This window comes from Ahaetulla prasina, chromosome 2, assembly GCF_028640845.1.
Source record: "Ahaetulla prasina isolate Xishuangbanna chromosome 2, ASM2864084v1, whole genome shotgun sequence".
In the NCBI taxonomy this organism is placed as follows: domain Eukaryota; kingdom Metazoa; phylum Chordata; class Lepidosauria; order Squamata; family Colubridae; genus Ahaetulla; species Ahaetulla prasina.
In genome coordinates, this window is record NC_080540.1 from 180104758 (window position 1) to 180118473 (window position 13716).

The 13716-nt window shown below is 44.0% G+C and overlaps 2 protein-coding genes across 5 annotated transcripts in view; one reads left to right on the forward strand and one right to left on the reverse strand.

Annotated features, from left to right (window-relative positions):
• Nucleotides 1-13716, reverse strand: part of BRME1 (break repair meiotic recombinase recruitment factor 1) — an 82106-nt gene that overhangs the window by 36007 nt on the left and 32383 nt on the right. The gene's annotated exons all lie outside the window — the stretch shown is intronic.
• CC2D1A (coiled-coil and C2 domain containing 1A) overlaps nucleotides 1-13716 on the forward strand; it is a 66651-nt gene that overhangs the window by 9818 nt on the left and 43117 nt on the right. For 3 of the 4 annotated variants that reach the window (XM_058166017.1, XM_058166018.1, XM_058166019.1), the window contains exons 3-6: nucleotides 3229-3361; nucleotides 8999-9108; nucleotides 9325-9393; nucleotides 13330-13467. In XM_058166017.1, the coding sequence (XP_058022000.1) occupies nucleotides 3229-3361; nucleotides 8999-9108; nucleotides 9325-9393; nucleotides 13330-13467 (450 nt within the window). The remainder of the gene's footprint in view (nucleotides 1-3228; nucleotides 3362-8998; nucleotides 9109-9324; nucleotides 9394-13329; nucleotides 13468-13716) is intronic. The other variant, XM_058166020.1, reaches the window with a different exon arrangement.

Genomic DNA, 13716 nt, shown 5'->3' on the forward strand with positions numbered 1-13716 from the left:
TCCTTCATTTGTTTTTGACATTCATTTACATTTTGTTCATATTTAAACAAATTCTCATTCATCCTCTATGACCTCCTGGCCTCCTTTTCTCGATCAAGTTCAATCCAAACTGGACTGTGATCAGACAAAGTTCTGGAACAAATTTTAGTCTTTTTCACTCTGGAAAACAAATCATTAGTAATTAAAATAAAATCAATCCTAGAAAATGATTGGTGTCTGTTGGAAAAAAGGGTAAAATCTCGCTCTTTCTCATTATGTTCTTGCCATACATCTCTCAATTCTAAATCTTCCATCATATCAAAGAAGGCCTTTGGCAATTTGACATGACTTGAAATATCTCTAAGACTTCTTTTGTCTTTCTGAATATCCATCACTCCATTCCAATCACCCATTAATATATTAGTTTTATAATCCCAAAATGTGATTCTTTTGTGTAAAAACTTATAAAACTTCTCTTGTTGTTGATTTGGTGCATAAACTCCTATTAAAAGTATCTTTTTTCTCCCCTCCAATAAAAGTTCAATGGCAATATATCTTCTTTTATTATCCGCCTCTATTAATGTTGCAGATAAATTACTCTTTATATAAACAACTAGTCCATTCTTCTTTTCTGTAGCAGATGCAACAAAAAGTGTTCCCAATCTTGAATTTATCAAATATTTCTGGTCTAATGTTCTAATATGTGTTTCTTGTAAACATACAATGTCATTTTTAAATTGCTTCAAATAATGAAATATCTTTCTTCTCTTTTGTGGTGAGTTTAATCTATTAACATTCCATGATAAAAGTCTAATTGCCATTATTGGTGATCGGAAACTTTTGAAGCACCAGCCGCAAATCATATCTTTCTTTGGGCCTTGCTCCTCCCACTGTTTCCGTCTTGGTAGTAGCAGATTGAGCCTGTTGAGCCTTTTCTTCTTCTTCCTTGCGTTTGACAGCCGCTCTTGTCCTCCTTGGCTCTTTTGGAATCTCTGATCCCGTCTTAGACACATCCAACACTTGTAAAAGGTCTTCTTCCATTACTATCACTTCTTTTTCTTTAATTTCACTTTCCTTTCTCCTACCATCCAGAGATGGTGGACTTCCAGCTTTGAGCACATAACCATGAAACTCTCGTGCTTTGCCGACTGTATTAAGACTATGTGCTTTCCCTTCATAGTAAATTATTATACCAGTTGGGATGTCCCATCTGTACTCAATCTGACGTTTTTTGAGTTCATTCACCAAAAAGGCAAATTCCTTCCTACCTCTCAACATTTTTGGAGGACTTTCCTTTAGTATTAAAATATCTTGACCAGCCGCTTGAACCTTTACTCCTTTAAAAGAAGTTTGTAAAATCTCATTTCTCACTGTTCTAGTAGTGAAATAAATTACAATGTCTCTCGGAAGATTTCTTTGTCTTGCTATCCTGGAGTTCACACAGTAAATTTTATCAATGTGAGAAGCCACATCTGCTGGGCGAACTGCCAAAATCTCCGCAAAGGCCTCAGAAAAAATTTCTTTTAAGTTCTCTTGTTTATTCTCTTTTAGACCGCGGATTCTTAATGCAACCTGCTGTCCTATTTTTATTGCTTAAAGGTCAAGCCTTCTCTCTCAGAAAACTTTATAGCAATAAGACAGGAAATACTGTAGTGCTCATCATTGCCAATTAAAAGTGACATATGCATTTTATTATCATGACCTTGAAAATGTGCTCTAGTATTGCTTTTAATTGTCCATTAGAAATCCAAGCATTGGATCCTGCTGTTCCTTGTACAGAAAGAGATGGCATATTTTATGAAATCTCTTACATATCAAACAAGATTCCTAAATTCCTGTTCCTAACACAGTGTGACTCTATTGACACTTTAATGACAACTTTAAGTCATTACGATTAGGCTGCAACAGAGGGGTCAATGGTTTTGACAAGAGTACAAAAAAATAAAGCTTAAATCCCAATACAGCTATGCTTGGAGTTAGTTAAAAGGGCACTGCAATACAGTACTTCTTTTTCTTAGGTCCTGAAAAGTTCTTGAAAAAGATCTTATTCAATGACATAAATATATTGATACTGATATTAAATGCCATGAGCATTTTAATTTAGAGCAGACTTGCATAAATTGTAAGTGGAAAGGACCATATTGATAAATTAAAAATAATCACAGGCCACAAAGGAAGAGCTTGTGCTCTGATAGCTACCAGGGTGGTGGTGTCAGTGATTGAGCTGGTGATGTCAGTAAGGTCTGGGGGCATTGGAGACACTCGGCAGCAAAAGGTATGGGTGGCTGGGTGGCTCCTAATGACTGACATTATTATTATAGAAAAACAAATTTTTTGTTGGGACAGTTTTTCACCCAACTTCCCCGCATTAACATCTGCAATTTTATGCATATAAACAATAAGTTCAAAGTTTTCATTAAACCCATCTTTCTTTTTGTACAGCACCCGGCTTTATTTAACAAAAACTTTAGTAAGATCTTTGATCTGTCACAGAGATGCTAATTATTTTAGAGATCCTATACCAGACCAAGCCATTTTGTTCCCAAAGAAGCCAACTGAGTGCTAGATGGAAGAACTGCATATATGCTTTAGCAACTGGACTTCCTATAGCAGATGTATTATGCATAATGATTAATAACCGTTGACAATTTTATCCATGAATTGACCTTTTAAAAAAATTGGCTATTGATAAGGCTTCATCCTAGGACAGTGATGGCTAACCTTTTCTGGACTGAGTGCCAAAAGCACATGTGTGTGTGCGCACCCCCAAAATGCAGTGTGCATGCCCCATGCATGCCCTCCGCCCCTGCGTAATGTGCGCTATGCATGCGCCCCATCCCTCGCATGCACATGTGGGCCTCCCTGCATGTGCACACAGCCCCCCCCATGTGCCCCACCCCCATCCATGCACAGCAGAGACCTGAAGATCAGGGAGGTGCGCATGCATGCATAGCGAAGCTGAGCTGGAGCAACGGCTCGTGTCCCCACGGAGAGGGCGCTGCGTGCCACCTCTGGCATGCGTGCCATAGATTCACCATCACGGTTCTAGGATAATGAATTCCACAGTTTAACTGTGTTCTGGATAACAAATTACTTCCTTTTATGTGCCCTCAATCCCCTTCTCTTGCAATATGTGCTAATATTACCTTACGATAAAATTAGCACCATAAGAATTTATTTATGAAGCAAGCTCTAACTTGGTTAAGAAAGAGGCTTCTGTAGTTAACATGCTTGAATCCTATTATACAGATGGGTTTGCTGTTGGATTTCTCTCCTGAAAACATGATGGCTAGCAATGGAGAGGATGATCAAGAACTGGAAGCTGAATTCCTGGCTATTGTTGGAGGCCAACCAGATCCCAAGCAGAAGCCAAATGGAAAAAGTATGTGGACTAGGGTATTTATGGGGTTGTTACGACTTAAAAGTAGTGATTTATGAGGTCTACGAAGTGGAATTTTTAAAAAATTGCTGCTGCTTTTTTGCATCTTTCTGGAATTTTATTATTGTTATTTTTGTGGTGGCTTCTTCCAAACCAACTCCACCAGCCCACAACAGAAATAAATACCAGAAAACCTTATATCCATCAAATACTGTCCTTCAGAGACATGTTTTCACTTCTTTTCAGAAACTTAGTTGGAGGAATTTACATGCAGGGATAAGCTATTACTTGGGAAAGACACCACCGCTAAGAAAGGTGAAATGGACCTTGTTCATATTTTTTGTGGTCTCAGTACTTCTATTCAGATACAGTATTCAGAAATAGAAAGAATAATCCAATCGTCAGTGCTCAGATGAAGTCAGGACTACTTGAATGCTGCAGAGGCAGCATAATGATTGCTGAGAGAAAATCTTCATGCATGCATGCATTTATACACATTGGCTTCCAGGCCAAAAAAAAGAGAGAGAGAGAGAGAGATCTAGCATTGTCATGATCCTTGCTCACATGAAATCCAATACATGCAGAAGTTTCTCATATATATAAACAACCCAGCAGATTACAAGTGGGAGACGGCTGGAGGGGCCTATTACACGCTCAATGGCCAAATTGATTAATGGCATATAAAGGCAGAGATCTCTGCAATGGTAGTTTAATACTCTGACGATGTCAGAAGATGGCTGACGAAAGCTTAGTAGAATAAAATTTTAATTATTTCAGTTCCAGAGCTCGTAGAATGTCTGTTTTTTGTTTTACAAATATACCTGGAACTCGTTTTTTTTAGAATAGTTTGTAGTATGTATGTATGTATGTGTGTGTGTGTGTATATCTATGTATATGTATATGTATATGTGTTCTGTCCCCCCACCTCAGTCCGGGAGGCACGAGAAATGACTCAATTAGCTGGCAATTGAGTCCACGGCAGCTATCAGCTCTGGCAGCAACCCAGCGAGCATATGCCAAGATTTTTCTGTTATCTTTCTTGATGCCGGTGTGTCAACCAGGAAGTCAGGAATAAACAGCACTTCAGCTCAAGTTCTCTCTAGGCAGTTTGATTTGTTTGTCACGAAGCAGTATAGCAGCCCCTCCTGCTTTTATACCCTGTGGGGTGTGGCTCCGTGACTCAGCACTTTCTAGGCCTGCCCCACCCCTGCTTCTGTTATTCCCGCCTCTCTTGCCTACGAAACCTGGGATCTAACCAGGACTGATTGTCCTCAGCTGGGTCTGGAAGTGTTTCCTGGGCGAGGGGAGATACAGGAGACAGAGGCCTCGTCACCTCTTCCACCTGGCCTGCCCCTGGCTCCTGGAGCTGAGCCAGGGAAGCCAGCCCTGCAAAAGGGAGCCCTGACAGCCCTTCCCCCTCACTCTCTGAGTCACTCTCTGGCAGGGGGCCAGGCCCAGGGGGGGGGCAGAGCCACAACAATATGTATATGTATATGTATATATACATACATTCTCCCATATATATAATATTCTAAGGAAGCTAATGTCATTTGAACAACACTGGTGGGATTACAGAGTACGCACATGGTAAATTCAACCTGTGTTTGAAGTCTGACTAAAGGAAGTACAGTAGCAGTACCTACATATAAATTGGAGTAAATCTATGAATATTTGATGCTAAAGCAAATAGACTTGTAGCCTCTCTTGGGTATTTGATGAAAGATGTACTTTAGTCGTCCAAGTTTCAGACAAATGCAATAATCTCTTTAGAGTTCTTATTTTAAGATTATCATTTTGTGGATCACAGCTGTGTGATTATGTATTTATCCGTTTTTACCCTCTGCTGTATCTATGTAATTGTAAGTAACAGAATCTTAATAATAATAATAATAATAATAATAATAATAATAATAATAATAATAATAATGTTTTAATTTGTATACCGCCCTTCTCCCGAAGGACTCAGGGCGGTGAACAGGCAAATAAAATACAAACAGAAAAATACCATAAATAAAACAACTCTTAAAAAACTGATTCGAATTTGCCAGAAAATTTAAAATAACATTACACCCCATAAAATTACAGAAATTTAAAACCCATCAAAATTCAATTAAAATTTAAAATTTAAAATTTAAAATCAGGCCAGTCCAGCCATACAGAATAAATAGGTTTTAAGTTTGCGGCGAAAGGTCCTAAGGTCAGGTAGTTGTCGAAGCCCGAGGGGAAGCTCGTTCCACAGGGTAGGAGCCCCCACAGAGAAGGCCCTCCCCCTGGGGGCCGCCAGTCGACACTGTTTGGCTGACGGCACCCTGAGGAGTCCCTCTCTGTAGGAACGCACCGGACGCTGGGAGATAGAGGCCGGCAGTAGACGGTCCCGTAAGTAGCCCGGTCCTAAGCCATGGAGCGCTTTAAAGGTGGTAACCAATACCTTGAAGCGCACCCGGAAAACAACAGATAGCCAGTGCAGTCTGCGCAGGATAGGTATTAGGTGGGAGCTCCGAACCGCTCCCTCAATAACCCGCGCAGCCGCATTCTGGACTAGCTGAAGTCTCCGGGTGCTCTTCAAGGGGAGCCCCATGTAGAGAGCATCGCAGTAGTCCAGACGAGAGGTAACGAGAGCATGAGTGACCGTGCATAGGGCATCCCGGTCCAGGAAGGGACGCAACTGGCGGATCAGGCGAACCTGATAAAAAGCTCTCCTGGAGACGGTCGTCAAATGATCTTCAAAGGACAACTGACCATCCAGGAGCACGCCCAAGTTGCGTACCTTCTCCATCGGGGCCAACGACTCGCCCCCGATAGACAGCCGCATCCGCAGCTGACTGTACCGAAGTGCCGGCATCCACAGCCACTCCGTCTTGGAGGGATTAAGTTTGAGCCTGTTCCTCCCCATCCAGACCCGTACGGCTTCCAAACACCGGGACAGCACTTCGACAGCTTCGCTGGGGTGGCCCGGGGTGGAAAAGTACAGCTGAGTATCATCAGCGTACAGTTGGTATCTCACCCCAAAGCCACTGATGATCTCACCCAGCGGCTTCATATAGATGTTGAACAGGAGGGGTGAGAGAATCGATCCCTGTGGCACCCCACACATGAGGCACCTTGGAGTCGATCTCTGCCCCCCTGTCAACACCGTCTGTGTCCGGTCAGAGAGGTAAGGAGGAGAACCACCGATAAACGGTGCCTCCCACACCCAACTCCTCCAACCGGCGCAGCAGGATACCATGGTCGATGGTATCAAAAGCCGCTGAGAGGTCTAATAGGACCAGGGCAGAGGAATAACCCCTATCCCTGGCCCTCCAGAGATCATCCACCAGCGTGACCAAAGCTGTCTCCGTACTGTATCTGGGCCGAAAGCCGGACTGGAATGGGTCTAGATAGACAGCTTCATCCAGGTACTGGGGTAGCTGACATGCCACCGCACACTCTACAACCTTCGCCGTAAAGCGAAGATTGGAGATTGGCCGGTAATTCCCTAAAACAGCTGGGTCCAGGGAAAGCTTCTTGAGGAGAGGTCTCACCACCGCCTCTTTCAAGGCAGCGGGAAACACCCCCTCCCGCAAAGAAGCATTTGTAATCCCCTGGAGCCAGCCTCGTGTCACCTCCTGTGTAGCCAGTACCAACCAGGAAGGGCACGGATCCAGTAAACATGTGGTGGCATTCAGCCTACCCAGCAACCTGTCCATGTCTTCAGGAGTCACATGGTCAAAATCATCCCAAACCACCTCAACAAGACGGGTCTCGGAACTCTCGTCTGGATCTACCCAATTTTGATCCAATCTGTCCCGAAGCTGAAAGATTTTATCGTATAGATAACCGTTAAACTCCTCGGCACGCCCTTGTAGGGGGTCCTCCCACCCCTCCTGGTGAAGGAGGGAGCGGGTCACCCGAAACAGGGCGGCTGGACGGTTATCTGCCGACGCAATGAGGGAGGAAACGTAGGAACGTTTCGCATCCCTCAGTGCCACTAGGTAGGTCCTGCTATAGGACCTAACTAGTGTCTGGTCAGCCTCAGAACGGCTGGATCTCCAGACACTCTCTAGGCGTCTTCTCCGGCGTTTCATCTCCCTCAGCTCCTCGGAGAACCAAGGAGCTGGTTGAGACCGACGCTGGGTCAGAGGCCGCAAAGGCACGACACGGTCCAAAGCTCCAGCCGCGGCCTGTTCCCAGGCCGCAACTAGTTCTTCAGTCGTGTCGTGGGCCAGGTTCTCGGGAAACGGCCCAAGCTCCGTCAGGAACCTCTCCGGGTCCATCAGGCGCCTGGGACGGAACCAACGCATTGGTTCCATCTCCCTGCGGTGGTGAGTAGCGGTCCAAAAGTCCAGACGAAGAAGAGAATGATCTGACCATGACAAAGGCTCAATAACTAAATCATTTAAAACCAGATCATTCGCCCACTGGCCAGAGACAAAAATCAGATCTAGAGTGCCTCCCCTGATGTGGGTAGGGCCGTCCACTAATTGAGTCAGGTCCATGGCCGTCATGGAAGCCATGAACTCCCGAGCCGTCGAGGATGCCACGCCAGTTGATGGCAAGTTGAAATCCCCTATGACCAACAGTCTAGGGGTCTCAACTGCCAACCCGGCCAACAACTCCAACAGCTCAGGCAGGGCTGTTGTCATGCAGCAAGGAGCCAGGTACGTGATCAACAAGCCCACCTGAGTCCTACGACCCCACTTCACATAGAGGGATTCACAGCCAGCTATCTGAGGCACAGTGGTCTCCCTCGGTTCCAGGCTTTCATTAATAATAACCGCCACCCCGCCATCCCTACCTTGGGCCCTCGGCTGATGGAATGCTCGGAAACCTGGTGGGCACATCTCCACTAGGGGAACCCCCCCTTCCGTGCCCAACCAGGTCTCCGTAATGCCCATAACGTCCGTGGTCCCCTCCTGAATTAGATCTGAGATCAGGGGGGCTTTGTTAACCACGGACCTTGCATTGCATAACATCAGCCGGAGGCCCAAGTCCCGAGTGCTCTGGCCACCTGGGGAACGGGAAGAAGCAGGAGGGCCGGAGCACGCGATCGCTCTTAAATAGCGAGGGCGTACTCCCAAAACCTGCTGAGGCCCCCCCCTTCCGCCATATCTGCCTCTCCCACTTACCGTGTCAATAGCACTACCCTGATAAGCTGGAACGAAACCCTCCCCCACCTCCCTCGGACCTAACTTAACGCCGCGAACGCACATTGGACTTGGCTCCCTCCCCGACGGGTTTCCCTCCCCACCCATTCTTCCCCTTCCACCCCCCGACCCAAACCCGTCAATTTCCACCCTCCCCGTAAAATTCCCATTAAAACTCCCCTTAAAAAATCGGTTAAAATAGTTAATTAAAAATCCCCTAAGTCTCCTATTCTTGGCATGCCACCTCTCGGGGTTCCAAAACCCGTCCTCAAGATGGGCCCTCGATAACGTAGAGGGCCAAACCCGCGAGAGAGGGGAATCTCGCAGGGCTAGAAGGTCAGCCGCTGAAAATGTCCGCATAGTAGAAGTCCGGCAAACAGACCCATCCTGGACCAGTCAAGATGGTAAGTGACAACACCAGTAATTCCGGGTGATAAACAGTCTCACTTGAGCTTGAGCTGATTTCATGGCACACGAGAGTTACTGCTGATTAATGCTGCTACTTTTTCTTTCTTAGCTCCTTTGCCAGTGGAAGCTATTGAAAAAATGGCTGCCCTCTGTATGAAGGACCTTGATGAAGAGGATGGGGTAGAAGAGGAAGATTTAGAAGATGATGATGAACTAATGGTAACAATACCTTGAGATCTAGTAATACCCGGTCACTATGAAACGTACTATGTTAGAGGTGGAAATGAAAGAAATGTAGTTCGGAACAGGATTTCATAACACTTCCTAGGTGTTATGTTATATTGTCATGATGCATACTCTGTTAGAAATAGAAACAAAAATTCTCTTGTTTAAATTTCATATGTTGCTTTAACAATATATTTCTCTGATTTGTAGGCTGAACTAACAGAAGTACTTGAAGAAGATAATAAGGCCCCAGAGGCTGTGATACCTGCTGCTACTAAGGTACATATTTTCATATCAACTTGGCTTTGTTGTTCTTGCGTACTTTTAAGTTGCAACTCCAAAAAAATTGTCCCAAAAGGTACTTTTTCTAAAAGGCAGCTAGACTTTCTTGGGTTTTTTTCTCCTTTGAAAATATTTCACTTCTCATCCAAATAGCTTCTTCATTTCTAATCAATGAAGCTTCTTGGATGAGAAGTGAAATATTTTCAAAGGAAAAAACAACCAAGAAAGCCCAGTTGCCTTTTTGGAAAAATTGACTTTTGGGACAATGGTGACTGCATGATTGAGAATCTTCATAGAAAACTAGGAAAATTTGTATGTAATTTTATTCACATATCACAAGTGCATGAGTTGATCATGAATAGAGACTTCTGTGAGATCTTCAGTATAAGTTATTAACAGCTCCCATCTTTCAGAGATCTTATTAAATAAATAATATCATTGAGACTATTCTTCTCCATCCAGATTTCCTACAGGCACTACTACCAGATCTTAACAGCATTTTTTGGCTAGCCAAGGTTGACTTGTACAACTGAGTATCATCAGCATATCAGTGATACCTGACCCCGAACTAATGGGCAACCTCTCAAAGAGGCCTCATTAAACAAGAGGAGCGAGAGCGTTGAGTCCTGCAGTACTCCAGAAATCAGTGGTTTTGGACTCAAACTCTTCCCCTCTCCCCAACACTGACCAAACTTTCACCGAGAAAGGAGGAGAAGCACCATAATACTTTGCCTCCCATCCCTATTCTCTGCAGCTAGTCAAAAAGGACACTATGCCTGATAATACTGAAAGCTGCTGAGCGAACAAGGAGCCAGGATTGGTGCATCACTCCTATCCTGGCTCCACTTTTTTTTTTTTATTTGAATTTATATTCCGCCCTTCTCCGAAGACTCAGGGCGGCTTACACTGTGTTAAGCAATAGTCTTCATCCATTTGTATATTATATACAAAGTCAACTTTTTATTGCCCCCAACAATCTGGGTCCTCATTTTACCTACCTTTATAAAGGATGGAAGGCTGAGTCAACCTTGGGCCTGGTGGGACTTGAACTTGCAGTAATTGCAAGCAGCTGTGTTAGACAGACTTAGTCTGCTGAGCCACCAGAGGCCCACTCTTAGTCCTCATGCCATATCTATACTAGGCCATGGCCTGAATCATAACAGAAAAAAGTTCCAGTAGTCAGCTTCTCCCAGGCCCTTCTCAAGTCTTCTCAACAGTCTTCCCTCAAAAGGAGAGGTTGGGAATTGGATAAAAAATATCTAGCATATTTAGTTCTATGATGCACTCCTGAGAAGGGGAATACGATACAGGTAGTCATCGACTTACAACCATTCGTTCAATGACCATTCAGAATAATGATGGCACTGACCAAATGGTGGAGTTGGAGTTCCAGCTATTCCAACACTTCTCTGGTCATATGATTGTGATCTGGGCTCTTGGGAACCAGCTCACACTTACATATGTGCCATGGGTTCACTGGTATCCCCCATTGTAGCCCCTACCTTTTCACCGGAAAAGGTAGAAACCAAAGCCCTAGACTCCTTCACAGGAATTCCACCCACTCACTGGTATAGGTATGTGAAAATACTTGGGTCAAGATCAAAACACGGGAATTGGAAGCATTCACCAAACACATCAACTCTGGACCAATGCATCAAATTCACATGGGAAGATGTTAAGGAAAATAGTCTAGCCTTCCTGGACTGTGCAGTACACATTAAGGAAGACAGAAGCCTTAACACTGAAGTACAGAAAACTACCCACACAGATCAATATTTACATTTGGTTCCCACCACGGACTGGAGCACAAAATGGCAGTCATCAGTACCTTACATCACTGAGCTGAAGGCCTGCCTACCAACAAAGATGGGAAAGAAAAAGAACATAAACACATCAAGGAAGCCCTCAGAATGTGTGGCTATCCCAAGTGGGACTTCATCAAATCTCAAAAAAGACCCTACAGGAGCTCCTCCACAACAGATAATGAAGAAAACAATAAATGAAGCAACGTTGTCATTCCGTACTTTGCAGGTATATTGGAACAGCTCAGGAGGATCTTCAGCCAACACAACATACATGCACATTTCAAACCCAAGAATACAATAAGGCAGAAGCTTGTCCACCCCGAGGCTAAAACACCCAGACAGAAACTGAGCAACATGGTATATGCAGTACAATGCACTGAGCCATGTGCAGATATGTACATTGGGGAAACGAAACAACCCCTTCATCAACTCATGGTGCAACATAGGTGAATAAATCCATCATGACAGGATTCAGCAGTCCATCTGCATTTAAAAGACATAGGCCACTCTTTTGAAGACAAAAAAGTCCATATTTTGGACAGAGAGGACCACTGGTTTGAAAGAGGGGTTAAAGAGCCCATTTATGTCAAATTTGAACAGTCCTCTCTCATCAGAGAGGGAGAGATATGACATCATCTATCTCCAATCTATAACAGTACTTTCAACAATTCCAAGAAGGCTCCACACCCATTTGCACAGATGACCCTGATGACACAGATAAACCTCCACCTTAACGACTCGCTCAAAGAATGCAAACGACCAGCTGTCTGCAACAAGTGTAAATCCCCATCCCATTCCCCACCATCCAGTCAGAGCTGAAGAAGCTTCTGGGATGAGAAGCAAAACATCTTCAAAGAAAAACCAGAAAGTCCAGTTGCCTCTTGAAAAAAGCACCTTTGGGTCACATACTGTATCTTTGCAGTGCTTGCTGTGCCTTCCTTGCACCCTCTTGCACGCTTCCCATCCCTTGTCACTCTCATGCAGCTTCCCCAACTCTTGCAGAATCTCTTGTCCTCACCACATCTTGATTGCACCCTTGCACATCTCTGCACGCCCTCCCTGTATTTCCACTGCCACGTTGTGCCCTCTCCCATCCAGTAGCAGCCACTTGCCTGCTTGCCTGCTTGAAAGCCACTGTGGGCTTGCAATTTTGTACCAGGAATACACTGATTTGGTTGTGGGAAACTGATGGGAAGTTTCCTCACTTAATGACCACGGGATTTGGTTAACAATGACAATGACAGGGATTGTCATCACTAAGTAATGTAGTCACATCCACATCACTAAGAGAAGGACATTCCAGTGCCAGTTGCCGGTGTAAGTCAAGGACTACCTGTATTGCCTCTTTCAGAGCTCATGGAATCATTCTTCCCCCAAGGAAGCGGATTCTATCTTATGGATCCAATGCCATGTGACCTCCCTAATCTCACTAGCTAGGAGTAGTGAGGATTTAATAAAAGTGGCTGAGTTAGCACCTGTTTACTCAAGAATAACAGGATGAAATTCTTCCCAATTTATCAAGCTGCCCCTGCTCCATCTGCCCACAATCACACATCTAACCCCCCCCCCGCATTTCCTAGAACTCACACTGTCAGGCTTTCCAATCAGCCCACCGTCTTAAATGCACTTATGCAACAATCTTAAGAGCAGCCCTATAAAATCCATAGTAATAAATTTTGCTCTAGCTTTTTTCCTTGTGTCTTGAAAATGCACAACCCAGCAACAATAAATCATATGTCCCTAGGCAAAGAATATAACAATATTTTGAATTAAGGCAGTAAGGATCCCAGAAATAAAAAGCTCATCTAAAAGGCAATCTGTTTGAGCAGTTGTTCTGCAAATTTCTAGGTGGACATAAATAAACTAGAACAGCATTTCTTTTTGCAAGAGTGTAAAATAGAGTATAATTTTAATTCCAAGTTAGTAGCCTGTCCCTTTTTTTTTGCCAGGAATATGATTTTCCTTCTCTTTTATATTGCTGTTTATGGTTTATTGCTGGAGGGGGAAGAACATATTCTGGGACTCCTGGTTTGGTCTCAGATGTACACTATGCCACAGAATAACTCTTCTGCATTGAACTAATGTTGGCTTTCCATAAGAAATAAGGATTGGTGTTGTGCTTTGCCAGGAACACTACGCTCCAGCTGCTTGCAACACATCTGAATCCATTTTACTGGAAAGACTGGCTATGTACAAGGTTGCTGTTGCTAATGCAAAACAGGCTGGGGAAAGTTCCAAAATGCGTCGCTATGAAAGAGGCCTCAAAGTAAGTCACCGAGTATTTGCTGGGATAAATGTGTTAGATTTTTAGTGTTTCTTAATAACATTAATAGGAAGCTTGTGCTGGAAAGGACTTTCGTGCCTTTCACGCCTAGTACTTTCCATTGTGAAAGTATTTCCATTGGAAGCCATCACTAATCATTTTGTGTTTCGTTGCCCAGTAGTACAAGTAAGTCTATTTTTTAGTGCTAGCTGTGAGAGTGGCAAGTGAATGTCAGTTCTATACAGGATGCTA